We start from the raw sequence: 23,450 nt of genomic DNA, 5'->3' as shown, positions 1-23,450 counted from the left end.
ATATAGAGCTATATCTATAGACATTATGTATGAATGTCTCGCCATTGGTTCATCAAGCAGGTTATTTCAACCCAACATTGGGTCTGCAAGACCACCATATTTAATCACTCACAATTCTATTCAAACACAAATATTGAGCAGAGTGTCTCACAATAAAAAACTATTGGGTTTATGTAGCTTGTATAACTCATAAAACATTGATTTATGCAGGAAATGCCCTTAAATTCAAATTTATCAATATTTATCTGTCTCGAACCCTTGTCTTGTTTATTTTAAACTATTAGGCACAGAGAGGTGAATTCCAAATACCTTACACAGTATTGATCATAAAGTACACAAAAAGGGGGAAAAGGTTATCTGACTCTTTTATATTAATACAAATATTCAATTTCAGTAAATAACACATTTAATTTTTTTTACTTTTCTTCATTTCAAATTTTTAACTGAATGGTACAAAACAAATTTATTTTGGAGCCATACAGTAAAATATGTGTCAAAATGACTATCAGAGTTACTGATGAAACAAAGTAAAAGATACTTAATATATAACATAACAACTTAATAATGCTTTTTTTTCATAGAGACAAAAATATTTAGTCCATTGCTAGGAAGGTTGAAACAGGTTCAGGCAGATTGCCAGTTCATTGAAAGATAGCACTATTAATACAAATATCAAGTTCTGGCACACATGCATTACATATATCCACAGGTATATTCATATTATATTCAATGTGTTCTTCATACAGAAAAACACATGCCAGGTATGCATAGGAAAGCCTGAAAGCTATCATTGTGACTACTGTAAGCCATGACACACACAAGATATAATGTGTGAAGTTTTTAACTGTTCTTAAAGTGACTTGAATCTAAATATATTCCCTTGTCATGATTTGCAGCTCTTATATTCATAAATATTACAGGCAGACTTCCTAGTAAGAGAAGGTTATCAACTAGCTTCTCAGCTGAATAACCAAGAATCATAACTATGAATTATCAAATCTTATCTGATGAAGTAATGTACAAGTGTAGCATTGTTTTGTACATTTGGAGCAGAGAAAAAAATACTGATAAAGATTTTATCAAATAGGGAGAAACGATAGCAAATTGTCTGACCTGTTTTGAGTAGAAATTATCAGTTTTTATCAGCCCACCATATGAAAAGATTGTGAAGCACAACTGCTGGTACTTTGTACTGCACAGCAATATTGCGTCATATTATGTATCTTAACCTAACTATCCCATGATGGCTTCTGACATCAGTTTTCCCCAGAAACAACATTAAATTAGGCCAAGTGGTAAACACAATTTCAAAACACAATAAAAACATACTAATAGTAATATTAACAACATGCCATATAATTTGAAGTTAGTTCATTAATGTAACAAAGTTTTTAAAAACTTCTTGCAATTGAACTTAATATGATCAGTTGTCTGCACAATAGGACTTAATTGAAAAGTTTTCAACTCATCTCATCATCTGACACATGATCCATGTATTTTGTAACAACACACAAGCTCAAATGTTACATCACTGTTCTTGACTTGCGTCTCTGTCTTGCTGGCCTCATCACCCATATTGCATGATGAAAGAGTGAGTGAGTGAGTTTAGTTTTACGCCTCACTCAGCAATATTCCAGCTATATGGCGGCAGTCTGTAAATAATTAAGTCTGGACAAGACAATCAAGGGATCAACAGCATGAACATCGATCTACGCAACTGTGATACAATGATGTGTCAACCAAGTCAGCGATCCTGACCACCCGATCCCGTTTGTCACCTATTACGACAAGCATGGGTTACTGAAGATCAATTCTAACCCGGATCTTCTCGGGTAGCATCATGAAAGAGCTGGGTAACACACTCTTGCTATCAACCACTGGCTTAACTGTCATATTGCTGACTGAGGCTTTTTCCATGGGTACCTTTTATTTAACCTCTGAACAATTTACTCATTTCATTATGAGAGGACCAAGGGACTTTCAACTGAATTTGCAACTCTACATAGGAATTTTTTACTCAAATGCCTCTGAAATTAGGTAATGCTATCCTAAGTACTAATTGTGACAATTGATGTGTGTGACGTCAATCACGAGATTGTCGCGTCCAGACTAGCTGAGTGCAGCATTAGACACTGATACAGTCATGAGACCATGCCCCGATTTCTTGATACAAACTAAAGTTTTTACTCAAATTTCAAACTGAGTTTGACAATTTGAAACAGCTGAATATTTAACTCAACTGCCTTTTTAAAATAAAAAAGCCCCCAACAACTTAAGTAATCTATCCACCAAACTCAAATTGTCTACTAAATTTGAGTTTCATATCGATTTTAGTTCATTCTGGGAAATGCATTTTCCTGCGTTTTCTCAAATTTGAGTAAAAACTCTTACTTAAGTCAAAACTCAGACTTAAGTTTGTTTCGAGAAATCGGGGCCAGATGTGGTCTTGTGGTTCATGCATTAGCTCATGATGGTGAAGGCCTAGGTTCCAATTGTGTGAAGCACATTTTGGGTGTCCCCTGCCATGATTATGATTGCCGGAAATTTGCTAAATGGTGTAAAACCACTTATTCCTTCTACTCAACACTTGATATTGAATTCAGTCTCATACCATCACAGTTCTCAGTTCATGAACCTGAAACAATTGTTCTGTTTCAACCCAGCAGACCATCCAAGTGCAAAGAGAGCCATAAAGCACAAACAGTAAAATGTTCTACTGTTTATGATTTCACAATAATTTGTTGTCATGGGCATTATTCCCGTTGGATACGAATAAAGGAGTTATATTATGACAGCCAGTGTATGGAAATAATGTCTTCTCATAAACTAATCATCCATGGAAACATCCCACAATCATCAATGTCTTTACATTGGTTGTCTTGACAATAGTATTGAAGGTGTCACACGCACAGCTGCCTAGGTAGATGGAAATCATTCCCAACCTTCTTGCTTCTAAATTATTGAACAGAGACTCTTTCTTCCCTAGCATCAGTGATTCCAAACAACCAATGCATTTCCAAGCAACAGAGACAGGTATTTCCATACAAGGAATGAATTAACTTACCGAGTAGCCTGCCACTCCATCACACAATTACAGACACACTGTGGGCCCATTATCATAATTCTCATTTGATACTGAACATTAACTAACAAATTAATATGGACGTGTCTCACCAAGATTCAGTAATAAAACAGAAAAAGAACAATTGTGACCATAATGGTCCACTGGCATAATCGGGAAAATCATGTGTGCCTGATTTAATGCTTTTAAAATAAACACAAACATGGGAGGACTGGAGGCGATCAACGCATGGAGCTGTGATGTAATCAGCAGCTCAACGAAGCCACATTTCATGAGTCTTTTTTTTTGCAGTTTTACGATTATGTTTAATTAAAGCTTCCAAAACAGTAGTGGCAATAAACCTGAAATGTTTAATGAGCCAAAAGGGAATAACCAATAAGGATATCTACCCAAATTGTCCTCTGCCATGATTAAATGCTGGAATTTAGCTACAAGCTTCATAAAACAATGCTCTCACTCACTCTACCACCCATTCACTCAATTACCCACCTACCTGAGTGTTTGACTAGCCCTAAGCATAGCTTTAGCATTAAGTGAACTTAATCAGGCAGGTGCAGATTTCATATCTGATGACACAGGTAACGTGTGCTTCCATGTGATAAAAGAAATAACACTCAAATAGAATGCCATAAACTTACCTCCATTAATTTGAGCAAGTTTCTGGAATTGATTGGTGAAGATGCCCTTGCTTGAACCCAGGGACTTTCCAACTTTGTGAGCTGTTTTGGATGATGGTTGAATGTTAGAAGTAGACCCTTCCATCTGGTCCTGAGCGCTTTGGGACTGGTGCTGGTACAATGTAAAGTTTGTGAGAGGTATTTGTTTGGTGACGGAATCAGCAGACCCACCAAAACCATAAATACTGAGCAGTTCATTCATTGTGTTTTTTGCATAGTCCTGAAGAACACGCGCTTCAGCTGATACCATTGGTTTTACAGGAGAATCTGGTGTCACGTGACTGGTAGAGAGGTCAGCAGCATGATTCGGTGACTCCAACGTTGACTGGAACGTGCTTTCTCTGTCACTATCGGCTGATCGAGGGCTACCATTGACGCTTGCATCATCAGCAGTGCGACTGACCGACAGGTCAAGGGGGAAACCTGAACTGGCATAGGAACTAGAGTTAAATTCTGACTTCTCTAAACATATAGAATCCTCCTTATCACTTGCCATTGAATCTATCTGTGAGGAAGGGTCAAGGTCACCAGGTGAGGTGGCACGAGAACTGTCCACAGACAAGTCCTGAGCAAGCAATTCATCCGCCTGTTCTTGGTCTGGTGGAAAGTCTGTGTTCTGATTGTTGATCTCAAATGGACCCAACTCATCCTTCCCTGTAACCTCAGAGAATTTGACATCTTCATATTGGGCTAGATTCCTTGGGCAAGCAGATTTTCGACTTTTCTTGCGACCACTTGATTTTGATGACTTGGGTGTAGCTGCCTGGTAAGTTTTGGCTGTGTCTGGTGTCGAAGCAAGAAGAGGTGCAGGTTGTATGATGGGGTGGACGGAGCAACTGGCTTTAGAGGCACACTTCCGTTGAAGTCAAGGGTCTTCTGGTTGTTGTTGTTGCTTTCTGAGGCCTCTGATGGTTCCGAAAGAGAGGCCTCATCATTGTCGTTAGAACTCGGTGCTTCTGGTGTGTGGGATTTGAGTTTGGCACAGATGGCATCCAGCTTGCCAAGTTTCAGAGAAAGCGCCATATCAGCAGTTTGACCAAGGGTTATATCTTGTTGTTATGTGGCCAGATCACATGACGAGAGAACTGTACAACCTGTAAATGACAAAAATATTTGTCACATTTTCATTCACCCAAATCAAACATTTCAAAGAGAAAGAAGAACCATTCATAAAAATAAACCAACCATAAAAGCCAGTGAAGTATGGATTAACTGCCAAAAGTTGAGGAAAAGGAATGATGAAAGTCCTGAGCCATAAGGAAAGGAGTGAGTTAAAACTTCACATCACATAGGCTATACTTCCATCAAAGCATGACAATTTTGTTTAAAAAAATGGTATTTATTCATAATGTGAAATGATAAGTAATTACATGTTCCTGAAGTGATGCTTCACTGATGTTAGCAAATTATGAAAATGAGTAATATTATCAAATAGTGATGTCATGAATAATGGAAGATGTCGTTTTGTATTGTACTTAATACACAACGATCTGGACTGATGGTACTGCAGTGTTTACGAATATCGTCTGACCCTCTGACAAATCCGGCAACGGTCTGATAGAAGTCTACAACCTGCCGGCCCCAGTGTCTGACTGTATATTTCACAATGACTTTGACTGAATTTGATATGTTTGACATGTGCCACTTGTTTGCTGTTTATAAATCTTATGTTCGTTAATAATTTCAATGCCAAATATAAGAAATATTAAATCTGAAATGTGTGTTTAATTTCATTCTATGGGTCCTGTGCATTTTCAATGGGTCAGACAGACATCTGAAACTTACAGGACCCAACGTCCTGTTACTTTGAAACACCATTCGTGAACACTGTACTGCAACTGACCAATAAGCTTTGAGAATTGAAAAATTACACATGTGAAAATGCAGGAAAATCACTAAGTTCAGTGTTCCAATCCTTGTCATGATGTTAAAATAAAAAAATTAAGAGGTCCCTACATACATATAACTTTGGACTAAATACCAAAAATATTTTCCCAACCAGCCACAAGGAGTATAGTACATATGAACGAACACAGTCATGTGTACAAGCCCAAGAGCGTACTATTCTGTGGCTTGTATTAAAAAGAAATCAGCACACACAGTATTTAATAAGCCAAAGATGAATAGGCGAAATAAGGTGACTTAGTCCAAAATAATTTCAATAGGTATGTCATAAGCATGTAGGTGAAGTGAAATTATCTATATCTCACACAATTGAAATTTACTCAATAAAACAGAATTATCCTTCAAAATGACATGTTTTCAGCTCCCATGATGCACAACAAATGTTTACAGGGTGAAAGAACAAGTTTAGAACTAGATTTTCCCATTTACGATGACATGAATATGGAAAATTATTGGATTTGTCATCCACATACTGAAACCTACATAGCTGGATGATTAAGCATCAATTACAGGGGCTAGTGTTATTCACCACCATGTAATTAGCACTACATATATCAATACAATATAAATCACAGTTCTGCTAATGTAAGCAATTTGAGTCGATCAAAGTCCATTTTCTCACGGACGACATTCTTCCAATAAATTTACCCATAATTCACATGATTCAGATATATTGGATAAACTTTTGACATTCAAAAACTGAGTGAAACTGCAACGAAGCTCATTCCGTGGCACTGGATATATCAATTTTCACCCCAATTTACAGTTTCTCACTAAATTGTGGCAATTTGAATAATTTTCTATTGGAGTCGTATTTTGGTGAAATGTCAACGTGGATTGATGTTTGGTGTATTCACACAGTTGCTGACTGAGCTAGCTGCCACATATCAATGCTCAACATTCTTAAATGACATCGTTATGGCAACCATTCATAGCCAAATTATACTAAACAGATCAAATGCAGGTTATTACACTAGCAACAAAGGCTTGGGACCGAACCAGCTGAATTTCTCAGGGAAATTACTCACTTTATTAGAATTTGTCTACATACAGTTTAGTGCCGACACAATTCTCATGAAATATGTTCTCGCAATGAAATATTTATTAACTCTGAGTTAATATCAGCTCAATTGTAAAGTACTTTGACAAATAAATAATAAAATATTTCCCAGTTGTGGAGTTACATGAAGCTAGTGATAGATGTTTCCTTTGCTTGGGTTAATTTCTACACTATTCAGCTACTAGTACTATTGTCAGAATTTACTGTTATACTGTTCTTGTATGATTAAGTAATATAGAAGCACCAACCTACCCATGTCTTGTACAAATTAGTTTGTTCAAATACTCATACAGAAATATAAAAACGCACATTATCTATTACTGAAAAATGGATTCATTTTCGGAATATCATATGCATTCAGGGGTGGAAATAACCCATTGCCTGACGTCCGAGTCCAGTGTTTTTTTCTGTAGGGGCAAGCAAATTTGTATATCACACTGTACCGGTGTCCAGTTGACTTTCCAATGTTAATTAAGTTGTTTATTTTAAAAAATCAACAAGAAAACGGCCGGTATAGTGGAAAAAATTATCAGGGCAAGTGATTTTACATGTGCCACTGTACCTGAGTACACTAGCAATTTTAAAGTTTTTCCACCCCTGTGCATATATCAAAAAAAAAGAATATGAAGAGGTAACTTTACAGAAACATAACTTTACAGAAACATTTCACCAAGTCAAAACAAAATATTTATTATTACCAAGCAAATAATTCCTGATGTTGCTCGCTCACTTAAAATTGACCAAATTTTGTCACCATGGCAACAGGCTCAGCCTCTTCTAACCAAAATATAGAGTTTCACATGTGTTTTACAGCCACTTTATTAACCTGTTGTAAATTATTCCAATGAATAACCTGTCCACTCTAACTGAAACTTGGTAGATGGCAAATTATCACTAAGGACATGGTGACATAAGATAGTCAATTTCTCCAAACAACAAAACCAATCTTGTGTGAAATGTGAGCAGGTACTATCACCAAGTTCCAGCATAATCAGTCTTACTTTATTCCCTAGAGTAAACCCCACTGAGGCTGTAGGAGTTTCCATGTAGACTGTACAATATAGGCCGACATTACACATATTGATATCTGATGCTATAGTAACGAAGCCTAACATGAAACACATGATGCGTGTCAGGAACACTGTTAATCCTCCCAACAATCGACAAAACTAATCTATAACATCACAATTATTCCCTGTTAAATGGATAAAAACATCAAGCATATCTCACCTCCAAGACAATAGCCAGCACTTAGAAACTATTATTTCACATTAGAAATGCCCGTTCAAATTAACATGACATGAATAGTTTATCCTGGCCACCTCATACCATGGAAACAGAAAGATCTTGCACTTGTTATGGCAACAAAAACATAATAGTCAAGCTCGATTGTTTTTTAACATGAACGCACCTACTTCTAGACGTTATTCTACAAGCGACAAAAAAAAATGCACAATCAATGATTTGGTTTTGCCTGAATTGATAGGGATATTAACTTTCATGAGATGCAAGTCAAATTAAAGGAAAAGATTGAGTTTCTTAACATATTATGAATAAATGATAATGGTAGTTAATCAAAAGATCACTGGCTGCAGCCTGTGCTTCTCTCCATGAGAGGTGAGCTGTCTAGCCTTGTGGGTGACATGATGTGAACAGTGTCCTTCATGCACTACATGTAGGGAAACAAAAATGACATTTTGATGAAAAATATCAATCATTCCAACTGTTGACACCGAAGCAAGCCCTTAGCAACAATAACCCTATGTCACATATAAAATATGGTCATGTTTATACACACCATGATATATGCATTCAAAAATTGAAAATTCTATCATGAATTTTGCAATGAACAAATGCATGTTTCTGTAACAATTTGTGCAGAAATCTTACAAAAGCACTTACTTCAACAACAATTCAAAAACTACTTTTTCTAAACCTTTTTTGCAAAGGTTAGAACAGCATAAGATTTCTTTAACATATATCACTTATATCATGTATATGCATATACATTTTTAACAGAATAATTACAAAAATTCTATCATGTAGATTTTCCAGTGATATTAACACAAAGTGTTCGTTAAATAAAACTAAGAAAAACATACAGCATTCAAAAATAATCCATGAATACAAAATATTGACAACAAAAGTAATTCAACTTAATATACTCAATGAGTGAGAGTGATTTTCTTAAGAGTACTTGTGGCAACCCACACCAGAATAACACCAAGCTGATCCAACTCACCCACAGCACAGCTATCTCATAGCCAACAAAACCCAGAAAGACAAGACTTCTCCAAATATCAAAGTACATAAAGTTTGTAATATCAGTGTGGCTCCTCCTCTGTTCATATATCTACACAACTATCGGGGCAAGTATGCCTGTGGCAACACAACTAGGGACACTGGCAGCCAATTTTTATAGACTTTCCATACCACTAGTTTCCTGCCATAGAAACAGGGTTTATACAGGAAATTCCAACACAGGCCACAGTCTCCCTATCCAGGTTACAGCAGTAAATGCAATTGGGAGACAAAAGTAGCTAAACTGACATGGGATCCCTATACTAGCTTTAGGGCCTAATCCTGTCAATTATTACAATATGGCCTTTTTAAAATCTGTCCATTTCCTCAAAGTGATCCGTCAATGTCAACCTGTCGTTGCCACCAGTGGTCACTCTGTGCCGCAAATATTCCTCACAATGACAACTTTTTTTGCCACAAAGGTTATTGCCCATTCATGTGTATTCATTTGGGTGTTAAACTCACGCCGCATTCGTAAAACCAGTATTGTTGATATGACAAGGTGAACAAGATGAGCAAATGACATGCAAAAAGACAATCATTTGTCTCTCCTTAATGACAATACCCCCTTCACCCAATACCATCCCAAGCTAATTGCATACACTGACTAAGGTAAAGAAACTATTTTGTTCATCACTACCAAAATACCATTATTAGTATTAATAAAGTTTTCAGTCATAATTTAAGCTCGTTCAGCCAAGTCCATTTAAGACATACCATTCTGAATTAGACATTTGATATGATTTTAGGTCTACTGTTAAAAAATAAATTTAGTATTGAAACAAAACCCAAATCCCTTGTTGCCAAACCAATTAAAATTAAACATTCAAATCGATGTAAAACGTTTTCCTAAAGTCATAACAATCTGGCTGATATCAACTGACATTTCGGACAAAACAAACACTGATTTCTTTACCACCCTCCCACTCACTTCTCACCATCTCTCCTACCTTTCTCAGGAAACATACTTGACCTGACCAAATATTGTTGAAAATCCACTTTTCAACAGGCTTCACAATTTAACCACACTAATCCTGTGAAATCTGGGTTTTTAAGCTTGTGAGTAACTTTACACCTCCGACACATTTAACTAATTCACACACATGAACCTGCTCCCAGGTGAATATCATAACAGGGTCAAACTGTCTAAAACACTGCTTCTTGAACAAACTTGACTACTGATACACCATGGCTATATTATATACAGAACAGTACAAACCTAAGGAACATGAAATAATTACAGCAGCGACAAAGGAAACCTAAAACAATGAACTTTACATAATGCATATGATGTGGCATTTAAGGCATGACATTTATCTGTATAATTCTGATATAATGCATGTATTTAACGAATTGTGAAATCACATGCACTTATAACAATGACTCTTTCAGCTATCACATGACCCAATAAGTACCAGAGCACGATGACAAACTGTTACCTTTTAATGTAATACGATAGGCTATCTTACCGGTATGATTGACTGCTAAGATAAATCCAGATCCACAGAAATACACCTTAACCTCCTTCTCATCCAAGAGTCACAAACATACTGAATCACCAAACAACATTTGCTTAAATATAAACTTTTCCAAAGAAAACAACCAAAGCTAACTCAAAAGTGCATCAGTGGTATAATCTGTTCTTTAGAAAAAGATTAAGAGATAATCACATTAATCTGTGTAATTAAGTCAGTAATTAAGCTGACACTGAACAGAAACTAATTAAAAGTAAGAGGTTAGAGATAATCCTCAACTATCACAACACACCAATCTAGTCATAGCATTGTAGATTGGAGAGACAATGTATTAGCATAGAGGACAATAGGGATCATTATGCTGGTGCTTTACAGGGCTTAATACCCTGGGGCTTTCATTGGTTATGGGGGGTGAAGTATATGACAGATGGGATGAAATAACAATTACACAAGTGGGGTAATTAGGGGTGATGGTAGACAGGTTTATTGTGTATGTATAGATCCTCTATTTATTTACAGTGAGTGTCAACACAGAGACAAATGCTTGTATGGAAACAGACTAAATTTGTTGTAAAACCATGAATATCACCAGATGATGTTCGTAACAAATATATAACAAATTCAAACATATATACAAATTCCAAGGTATATATGTTTTAGCTAGATTGTAGGAACGTACCAGACTGACCCCAAATATGCATTGCATAAACTTTTTCTGGGAATTCAAAACGATAAAATGGTCTTTGAAGCAAATCTTATTGGAACTTAAAAGGGTTAGTATTCCGGAGTTGATTATGATGAGTTTAGATGTAGATGACCAAGTTCTATATATACTATTCAACTTCTTATAGGGATAATCAGAGTGAGTGAGTGAATATTGCTAAACGCCGCATCAGCAATGTTGCAGCTATAAAATGTCTTTCGTTTTACAATACACTGAAAATAATAAAAGTGATGTTGAAAATCACTAAAATATCAGTCAAGTAACACGTTCAAGGGTAAAAAAATGATCTCTGAAATAAAACCTATATCTTTTCATACAGTTTGATTTATTTTAAATATGCTAACATCAAGTGGTTAGGGATAATCAGATGTATCAGACATATGTAAATATACACTTGATATATTATGATAACCATTTTTCATCATAAAAGATGAAAAGATCCCTATTTAAAGTTGAGTAGTATATATGTATTCTTCAGTGAATCACGTAATAAAATGAGTCTAGTAACAAGACCACAGAAGCATTACTCCTGAAGTACTATTACAGAATGTGGTAACCTTGTCTTATGCTACTCAAAGACCTTATAAAAGAGCACCTGTCATGACAGATTAACTATAGTGAGAATCAGGTTTTCTTGACTTCTTTTGAGTAGTATATATAAGACAAAACTGTGAAAGAGTTTAACAAAACACTAACATGGTAAAAACCTGCATATAACAGAAATAGCTCCACCATCAAGTCACGCCGAAGACCCGGGTTCGAATCCCCACATGGGTACAATGAGTGAAGCCCATTTCTGGTGTCCCACGCCGTGATATTGCTGGAATATTGCTAAAAGCGGCGTAAAACCAAACTCAGTCAGTCAGTCCACCATCAAGAGGCATTACTAAATTTCAATCAATTATGAAAATGTATTGACTTATTATTTTATGATATTCAGCACTTACTCCAAACAGAACTCAACATGGCAATACTGACTACGTAACCAAAGTATTTAATCACTCATCACTTCTTCAAATATAGTGACACACATTTAAAATGCAAAATCAAACTTCTACTCAAAATATAAAAAAAGATGTTTTTAATGCTTTCATCCATCATGTCCAAACACATCAAATCAGATTTAAACCTGTACGACAAGATTTTATTATCTTATGCCTAAAATCCCTGAACAATTGAATTTGAATTCTGTGACCATTTTGCCAAATATTACAAAAACATAAAGATACATTTTCAAAGTTTTTAGTACAGTTATGAAACAGAAAACACACTGACTACAATTTCATCATTTTGTACAATTTTTATTCATAAACATTCAAGCACCCATACTGTATCAACAGCGGAGTCTGAATAAACACACAGTGTAAACACACTATGAAGTCAAACACTGTCCTAGAGCAATATATATAACCATTTCACCTCTAAAAACCTAATTCAATATGTCAAAGTACCGAACATACGATTTCTAAGTCAAATAATACATCCACCATGAATACAACCATACAAAAGAATTCTTATCAAATTTGGCAAAATTTCAAATTTCCTTTGGACAACTATTCAGCAAAGCATGGAAATAATAAATGCTTTGGAAGAATGCACATGCCTTAAATTTCTCTCAAACGTATCATTTCTGGGGTTCGTAGGTCGGAACAGTAATCCCAGATGAAAGAAGACTGAGGATAGGACAAACTCATCTGTACACATAGCAACTTACCTCATTCATCGTGTGGTGGTTAATGTTTGATAAATAAATGTTAAAATGTGGGTCAGGCAGTAATATGATAAAATATGTGCACCGAGTCCAAGAAGTGTTTGTGTTGTGACAGAGCCTCGTATCATGTTTAGGATTTTATAATTCCCTAAAAAAGAAACAAATATATGACTTCGCATAACAACCAAGCTATTGGCTGGTTCGACCCAGCGTACTGTTGTTAGTTATGGTGGATATTGCACATAAAAGGGACAGGTAAAAACTGAAAAAATTTATTATTCATGATGTCAGATTATTTTGCTTGGATGAGTATCTTTGAAATAACAAGTATGCTACAGTAACAATCAATGTTACAAATAAATTTAACTTTAAACTTATACCTAATGATATTAAGAAAATACACTTATAGTCTCCAGGTAAAATTTGATAGAAGCATGTAATTAGAATGGGTTGGCAATAGTTAAAAAAACACAAATTACTTATAAAACATGAATGCATGTTGAGGGATCTGTACCATCCATTGGTTTTGGGGTCTGCAGAAAATGCCAGGGATGGTAATTGGCACAGGCCAGAGCTACAGATAACTTTTTTGGTCATTGAGTTATGTACTCGCTTGTGTTCATCTCAATTGGGTATCCAAATTTGACTTTGAGTAACCAAATAAATTGTACTCATCTCACTCAAACTCAATTGGGTATTTTGTCATTTTCAATAATTTTAAACATATAATGAAGTTTAAATGTTAGTGTTTGTTATTTATATTTGATCTGTAAAATGAGAACCGATAAGAAGGACTGAAAGTTGTCAAGTTCATATCCTGAAATAGAACCTCTCAAATATACCTCAGTTAATGTATCTATCCACCAGTACACAAGCTAAGATTTGACATTTTTGTGTGTACGCGTGTAAGATCACACTTATTGAGTATTTACAAAAATTCAAGCGTACTAGTACTCAACAGACTTACTAGGAATTGAGTTTTCACATAAATATTTGCGTAATTTACGCAGATTCACAGCTTATCTGTACCTCTGATAGGCCCCCAAGTTCGGACAAGTTTGTTCAATGGTAAAGGTATCCTCGGGGCTAGTAGAATTACAAACATTTTCAGGCAATACATTTCTATATGCTCCCACTATAAGACGCTTTTAGACGTTGTCCATCCCTGAAGACATGCTTAATATCTGGCATTGAAAAGATCTGTCTAAATGCCTGAATCTGAAAAAATACCCCTAAATGATTTTTGAGTCAGTATGAACAAAAATTTGAAATGCATTTAATCATAGCACACAGACTGTGAAGATCTGACAGAGATACTACAACTCCAAAAGAGTTCTTTGGAAGAATGAAGGCAATTCAATGACACATACAACAGCCTTGGGATGTGAAATGACATGAAGGATTATGACAAAAAACAAAAACAGTAAACTATTCCAGGAGAGTCATTACCTGAGTCCACAACTTAACTCACAGCCTTTTAACCAAATCTATAAAAATCCTTCAGACCAGTTAACAGAGCAATAAACATTGTTCAAGCTAAGGCCTAAATCTTTACCAAATGATACCAAAACACAAGTTTGGGCAAGTAAAGGCTGAAGTTTGAGGCACTGATCATTATATACGTTTGTGGAGGGTCACAGATCTGCACTTGTGGATAAAGAGTCCCTCCTCCCATCGTTACACCTTATCAGGCCCTTGTGAACTAAATCCCATATTACAGCATCTCAGGTTATGGAGAGAACCTTATTTGGAATAGCCTTCATTGTGATATTTCTATCTTCCCTATCTTACACTATGGGGTCAAATACTTATATGTAAAGCACTTGATCTGAGTATGAAGATAACTGCACAAATTGATAGTAACACAATATTACTGGCTAATAATTTATCTAGGTGCAAGCCAAGTATCATATTTTCTGTGTGTGACAGGGCAAAGGGAAAAGTCTGATGATTGCTACAGCAGGCATTCTGTTTGAATACCACAAACGATATGTATGTCTATTTATCATTCCTGATCCCCTGGCTTGTAAAACACACATATGCGAAAAATGGAGATAGACCTCGGCTGGCATGCCTTTGATGACAGAGTTCATTTTTCAAAATAATTCATTCTGTTGTTAGTCTATCATTTGTTATAACATCATTGGGAAAACAGCTGAAAAACTACTCTTGAAATGTAAATTGTATTATGACTTTGTGTTTCAATACAGATTACAAAATGCAAATAAACATGAAAATATCATTAACAGTCAGTGCTCTGAGGTAAGCATGCAAACCTCTTGTCAATCAAATATTCTAATAAATGCCTAACATCAAGTACACTTCATTGTTCTATTACGCACTGCAAACATATGAAAAACAATCAATAAAAAATGTGAATATATGAAAATACATCTTCGATACACATAGTTTCCTTTTATAAAACAACTTCTCACATGGTATATGTTTCAATTGAGATAATTTTGTTTAATATCTAATTATCCCATACATACAATACCTTTATGTCGCGAACAGCAATTTCTCACAGGCTTAATTTGATGCCAATGCAATTTTTTAAACAGGAGATGGAACAAAGGTAATAGACCTACCCCCTGGAGTGTGAAACGACCCTTTAATAGAAAGAGGAATTTTGACTATTCCGTTTAATGAGATGATGCTGTTGCATCGTCAACTCTGGGCTCCAGTCAGAGAAATATTGCCTCAAAAAGTGAAATGTAAATATTTATCCAACATTGTCTTAATCAATACCCACAAGATCTGTGTTTACAAGGATTTCTGAGCAAATCATTATATCAACATGTCATTACCCAAACACATTCATGAAATTTTACAGATTTTTACCAAGCTTCCTAATCTGTATATGATATTTTGGTCAAATCAGACAATGAATAAAAATTTCAAGCAGCAAAAGATTAGAATAACAATAAATAGAAGAGATTTCAAGACCTGGACTATTTACTTAACAAACGTCATTGGGGGATGGGTGGTGGTGGGGGAGAATCAAATAAAAATAGGTACAGATATTTAGGATAATTTCATTCCATAATCAATGCTTGTTATTCTTCATATATCACAAAATTTAACACTAAGGCCTAAAAAAGAAAATGTTGTGGTTCTGATTACCCGACCGACCCTTGAATTCTGGTGCCGACCCTAATTTTTCTAAGCGGTATAAATGAAATAAGCTTTTAGATACCATTGTTTTTCCCCGGCACCAACGGACATTGGTCATTCTGATAGGGAAAGTCGACATGATGGCTGAAACCCTGATTGAATAAACAAATATACATTGATAAATGTGTTATTAGTTTGTACTTAACTTCAAAAAAATATGTTAAATAAAAAAATCCTACCTACCTACCCTAAATTTTAAAGAGGTGTAATCGGAACCACAACATTTTTTGTATTTGGCCTAAGGAAGAAAACAAAATGTAAATACTTCCACAACACTAATTCCCTTAACACTTACTTCCTAAGGTTTTTGTAAGGAAATATGAGGCTTGATGTAAAATCATGAATTATATCTTTTCAATAACTTCCTTGATCACATTCTGCTGAAATATTTATTTTTTTTTGGACAGGAAAAGGAAATCATTTTAAACTCAACCTTGGATGCATTTGTAGTAATATTACTATCCTTACTAATATTACTTGTATGTGCTAATGAAACAAAAAGACAGGATGCTCTCTCATTAACTGTGCAGCTCAAACGTCAACAAATCAGACTACAAAGACTTACAGATTTAAGAGATGTTAACCTACTTGCACCAGTGCAACCTAAGATAAAAAACCTAGTTGCACCAGCCAAATTCCAGTTTCGCTGCTTAGATTGCAATATATAATGAAAGAAATATGCTATTGAATTATCTACATGTTATATTCAGAACTTTACCCACTTAAAAATTGGCTTGCACCTGGTGCAAGTTAGACTAATAACTAGGTTGAAAATTGTAATATTTGGCTGCACCAGTGCAAGTAACACAGCACTAAATCGAGCCCTGACTTGTCAACACCTTGAACAAGGACAGCGACACTTTTAATTCTTGCTGAATTCAGAGAGAGGCTGCCTGATGATATTACTACACAGTAATAATACTATACTAAGGTGTAATGAGATTAAATACCTCATTGAAAAGTTCACTGAATCATGTATTAAGTTGTAGCATACACTGTGCTAGGATGTCTTTCTTATGCAACATTTGCTTTAAAAAGCATACAATATCAAGCAGATTACAATAGCCAGGCCTTATCCCATATATCCACCTTTAACTTCAAGTGACTTATATATACACTGAAAACTTTTTGCAACAGATCATTTTACTTTGCAGCCGTACATCTTGGAACTCTCTCCCCACAAAACTCAAAACCATTACTTCATGTGAACTTTTCAAACACAAACTAAAAACCCACCTTTTCCTTGATACCTGTTAGCGTTTTGAGCATGCAATGCATGGAGTTTAAGCATAATACAAGCAGACAATATTATTATTATTATTATACATGGTACCAACATGCAGAGACAACACTATAAAACAACCAACACATCCCAATCCTTGCACAACTTATATCAAAATTTATACCATATCACAGCATTTATATCAATATACCGTATCATGACCCACATACCAACATGCAGCCATATCACAACCCCTGTATTAACATGCACATCTTCACCCTATTTCATAATGATACCATCTTTTGATATTAGGACAGGTTCAGACAGATAAACACATGGCAGTGGAATCTTACAGGATGACATCAATATGTAAATTGCCTATTCTTGGTGAAAACTATGCCATGTCATAAGACAAGTGTATTTCCTGTACAGTGTTTCACTCTGTAGCAGATGTTTTTTTAAAAATGTCCTAAAGGTTGAAGCAAAGTACAAAGAGTAAATCTCCACTCTATGGAAAAGACTATGAATATGATTTAACACATTACAATTATATGCTGGTTGGAAATTCCTCTGAGTATTATAAACTTAACTTGTAGACTCAACGAGTGGGGATACTGACGAGGACATTTAACTACCAAAGAAATCTAAAAGAAATAGCCAATATCTTTCTTTAACTTTGTCAAATGAGGTTTTGAATAATAAAAAGATTTTTCAAATTTCATCTTTCAGGAATAGGTCTTTGCATCTCTGTGATTCCAGCCATACACTGCTTCTCCAAAACTTGACTCAAGTTCCACCAAATTGTTTCATCCATTTGATGACTGTCCGTGGGTGTACACCCAAGAACATAGCAATGTCAGCAAACAACTGAGAGAATGATTGGTGAATAATGAGAAAATGACAGTAAAATAGTGAGTCTATAAGAGAATAACTGAGAAAATAACCAAGAGAATGGGTGATTAAATGAGGGAATGAATGAGAAAATGATTGAGGGAAAGAGTGAGGGAATGAATGAGAGAATGACTAAATGAATGAGAGAAAGGCTGAATGTATGAGTAAATTAGACAATGGCTGAGTGAATATGATCAAAGGAATGATAGCATGAGTGAGTGAGTGAGTGAGTATGGTTTTATGCCGCTTTTTAGCAATATTCCAGCAATATCGCGGCGGGGGACACCAGAAATGGGCTGCACGCATTTTACCCATGTGGGGAATCGAACCCGAGTCTTCGGCGTGACGAGCGAACGCTTTAACCACTGGGCTACCCCACCACCCCTGATAGCATGAGAATGGATAAAAGAAAGGAAGAGTGTGAAGCATAAAGTAATGGGCAAATATACTGATTACACAAGTTGATGCAGAAACAACTTGATCCTTTAATAGCTGCTGCTGTTACAGTAACATTGTAATGACAGTGTCCTACGCGGATGAGTGAGTGGAAATTAGCAAATGGAAGAATGAGTAGGTGAAAATGAGTAAGTGAAAGAATTACTAAGAACGTGATGAACTGAAGAACAAAAGACAGAATGAAGAACTGAATCAGAGAACATGTGAGTAAATGAGAATATTGTGATACTGGATGAGAAATGAAAGGGAGAATGTGGAAGTGATTGAAGGAGTAGATTAAAAATGAGGAAGTGAACAAGACAATGAGGAAACGTATGGACTGGAGAAATAGTAATGAGAGGACCAAGCACAAGACAGACTGAAAAATGTGGCTGATTTTACACTAATTCTACAATGTAACAAAGTATATCATAAATGACAAATTGTACCCACAGACAGAATAGAACCTATATCCTCCCTATCATAAGCAAATACATTAACCACTGGGCCTCTAAAGACAGTTGGGACTTGACACCTGTCAACTTGGACAAAGACAATTTAATTCTTTGGTAGTCTATTCAATTTCAGGATAACCATGACAACAACATAAGTAAATAAATACATTCCAAAGAAGGCCTCAAATAAGAAAACTATGGTAAAAACAACCACAAAGTGACCACTAAGTTTAGTTCATTATAACAATAGTTTGTTTAATGCATTTCAACTTTTAAATGATAAAATATACAACTAATGGTCGGGGGAAAATATCCAGCTCATTATATCAATCAATTTGTTCTAAGCATGTTCATTTTAAAAACGTGGTTTACATTTCTTTAATAAATCACATGTGTATCCCTCAAATATTCTGAATGCAACTTCAACAAGAACCAACAGTAGGGCAGCCCTGCTCCACCCTCCCAATAACCCTCAACCACTCTCTTACAACACTTCACACAGGACCAAGTTGTAAGTAAGTAATTGCAGTAATGCTGTCATCTGTCCATCAAATACAATGTTACTTTCACACACTGTGCGTGACAAGCACCAGGCAGTCAAACCAGCCCCACACTAATTTAAAGAGCTCATTTCACAAAATGAAATATTGTTTCCTGTGAATTTCAACAAATTTGATGAACTTTTTCCTCTCTGTTTTTTCACAGCAGCTCGACCTGAAGAGCTGTATTTGGTAATTGTTCTAAATGCTGGATATATGGTTTCATATTACAAGATTTCCTTCAAACTAGTTTGCGATATGCTTCATCCTCCTCAACATCCTCTCATACTTTATCATCAGTATTTCCCAGCCATTACCCACTAATTAGCATTTTCTTCAACAATATATCCCTTAACTCAACAATAGGTGCTTATTAACAAGAATTTTTCAGCATATATTTTCCTTTCACAAATGTGAGTCATAGGTTACCAGGGTCATCAATTAATGTATGTTTTCACTTGTTCGCAACAAATGACATGCTTCAGAGTTTCAATCTATCTAATGGCCAAAAGTGGTATTTCACACTCAGTGTCACTTGTCCTTCACGGATGTTAGTCTCTGTCAAGTGGACATGTCAATTTCCAACCCTGTTTAGATTACAGCATCCCAAAATGTTCAAATCATGCAAAATGAACAACATTCTTTAGATATTTCAAACACTTGTCAAAATATTTCCATCATGATACTGAATAATTTCACAACATATAATCCTATTATGATACTATTACACATTCTTAAACTAAACATATCCTCGTTATGCAGATGTTCATCGTTTAATGTCACACACATTTCTGCATCAAATATTTTAGAAATGAACACAACTGAACTCAAACAGAAATAAATCATATCCAAAGGAAATATGACTAGTCATGTTGCTGTTGGTAAAATTGAAATATTTTAGCGAATATAATATAATAATAATAAATGTGAACTTATAATGCGCCTTTTCCATGCACAAGGCCCATGCTCAAAGCACTAACAAAGTGAGTGGATAATAATACATATATACAATAAGGGACTAGTTGCTAGTCATAATGCAGTGAAAACAGATGAGTCTTGAGAAGTCGTTTGAAGGAATAAAAGTCAACTGCTGATTTAATGGTGATAGGGAGAGAATATATTGTAAAGTTAACTTGAGTCCCACCCTGTAAGTTGAACATGGGATGAAAGGAGTTTCATGGTCATATAAAAAGTCTTTATCTACAATACCATAACACACATGAATGCCTGAATCATGCTTCATTCAAATGACTGCTTCATACAAATGAAAATATGTCTGTAAAAATCAATTACAGTGTTACCAAGTGCAGATTCTAATTGCTACCTACTGTTTCTTGCTTGGTTGAACATGGATATGAGCCACTAACATCATATACTATTCTTGAAACATCTTCAAATCCCTTAAACCATATCTATTGATAACCTTTACAATTAGTAAACCTGGGAGACAACACAGGTAACCATCTAATTAGGACACCTGGGCAACAATTTATCATAATCTTAAGAGTCACCACAAATATCTATGACAACCAGGTTACGGGACCATTTACCCCGTCTTAAGTCAAGATAGGAAATGTCAACAAACTGTTTACCTGGGATAGGAAATTGTCCGAAGACCCACAACCGTCGGACCATCCAACGTTCAGTGCGTGTGTCCACCGGACCACGACTGCAAGACTACAACCCTTCCGTCTTAACTCTCCATATAACACAGGTAGCCCAACCTGGAAAATGGGTGGTAACCATGGCAACCACCACAATGCACCAGGTTGGGCATGCATAAATAATACTTTGTTGCTATACCAGCCAGAAGTCAAATGCTAAGTAAATGATGAAATTAACAGAAATCAATGGTAAATACAGACCAGCCTTGCGCTCAATTGATCTTGCACAAAACACCTATTGTGCCAGAGATACAGTCAGAATTATCAAAAGCCTGGAATATTCGTGCTCAGCTGGAGCAATAATGTCCTCAGCACAAAGTATCAGAAATTGCATTGATATTAGAAAAACAGTACCAATGTATAATTAGGCAGCACTGTAATCACATATATAAATGAAGTTAAAACAATTGGGTACAAAATCAATAAATTATTTATTCACTAACACCTTGTTCTTGGTAATATTCTTCATGATAATCTTTTATAAGTCAACACAGCCATGACACTGAGCAATAAAATAAGGAAATATTTTCTCTAAAAGGTAGAGAAGGTATTTTTTATTGAGTGAACCAATATACCTGTCAAACTAATATCAGTGAACTAGTCACTGTGGTATTGTTGAGTTCCCAATGGCAACTGGTGGAGAGCTAAATTGGGTACTTAGTAAATCATGACTACTTGAGGCACGCTGTTAAATGCAAGACTTGTCCCAAATAAGCTAAAACAGCATTCCCCTACCAGGGTAGTATAGGTTCATGCTGATTTGGTCCACTGCCAACAGACAAGAATGATAGATTAATTTGAAACAAAGGGCCGTGGTTTCTATGGCAATATTACAACCTATCTAAAAACAATATGCAAGGTTCAATTCATGTGAAAGAAAATTATTGAGCTGGTACACAAACAAAAGCAGCTCCCCAGATCTAAGTCGTGTTCAAGCTTGTGAAGGGGGATAATGTCGGGTGTTACCGTGGCAACCAAAATAACTGTGCAGGCAATGCTACTCAATCAATAAAAGTAGAATAAATCTTTTATGGGTTTTCTACTGGAAAGTTTGGTCAATGATCTTACTTGCAACACAGTTTGCATATTCTGACAGTGTTCTTTGAACCATTTTGAAAAGATATTTTTAATGGGTCTAGATATAATGCATTTAACAATATTAACAATACATATGAATATAAAACTCCAGTATTTTCTTTTGCAAACATCCCTTTTCGCTGATTAAATAACAAATGCATCCTCTTTATTCCTACAAAGATACCTAAGAGCAAAAATCAATATTAACAATAGTGTAATTATAGCAACCAAATATGGTCAATGCAAACGCCCCATAAATGTGGCTCACACAATCAAACAATGTACACATCGGAAAACACACAAACAAGCAAAAATTCCACCATGACTGACATTCCTATGGTTTGTGTAAATATTTCAACATGACTAAAACCTCATGAAAGTTATCACTGAACATGGAGAAAATACGTATAACCACACCTTCAATTAAACCCGGCCTACCCAACCCTTGTGATAAATCACTTGGAGCAGTAAAAATTCGTCTGCACAAATTCCCAAGCACTTCAAATTTCTCCGACATTTGATAAAATCCTTTCATTATAACACTAAAATGTAATATCAATTACACAAAAGGGAGAAATCTGATATGTCACACACACAACGTAATTTTGGACATGACAGACGCACGCCCCCCTGAGCTTTGAACCGTATCAGATAAAACGTTTGAGGCTGAAAAGCTGGGATATGTCCCAAAAACAGTGCGTAACTTCAACTGTTGTCCTCGACCTTACTTTTAGAGAAAAAGTTTTGAAAACTTACTTGACACATCTTGTATGTAACTGGTAATGAATGGACTCGACTAATGACAAGAACAAGGTCACGAATCAAACTTTTTAGAAGTTCTAAAAACTTATATGAAATGCTTACCTCTCGTCTTCGATCAGATGGATGAGTTCTGTTAATTCTCGCGAGATCTCGAATGCGACCGTTACTTGATAATATTTGTCAAAAACACGAGAATTAGGCAGTTTTAATTTCTACAGACCGGTCTGAAATAACTCAAAGACCCAAATGTCCCTAACCGTCGCCAGGCAGTCAATTTTGCTAACAAATGGGCGTTT

At 35.6% G+C, this 23,450-nt stretch overlaps 1 protein-coding gene across 1 annotated transcript in view; it reads right to left on the bottom strand.

Moving 5' to 3' along the window:
- The window catches only part of LOC124271341 (zinc finger protein castor homolog 1-like), a 59,373-nt gene extending 36,036 nt beyond the window's left edge, over window positions 1-23,337 (bottom strand). The window contains 2 exon segments of the mRNA XM_046706429.1: window positions 3,721-4,853; window positions 23,257-23,337. Of these exon segments, the coding sequence (XP_046562385.1) occupies window positions 3,721-4,255 (535 nt within the window). The 5' untranslated portion in view covers window positions 4,256-4,853; window positions 23,257-23,337.
- Window positions 23,338-23,450: the final 113 nt, after the last annotated feature.

The sequence above is a fragment of the Haliotis rubra genome, unplaced genomic scaffold (genome assembly GCF_003918875.1).
Source record: "Haliotis rubra isolate DU_JTF1 unplaced genomic scaffold, ASM391887v1 Scf16, whole genome shotgun sequence".
Classification (NCBI taxonomy): Eukaryota; Metazoa; Mollusca; class Gastropoda; order Lepetellida; family Haliotidae; genus Haliotis; species Haliotis rubra.
The sequence above is the reverse complement of the archived record's forward strand: the minus strand, read 5'-3'. Positions and strand labels throughout refer to the sequence as shown.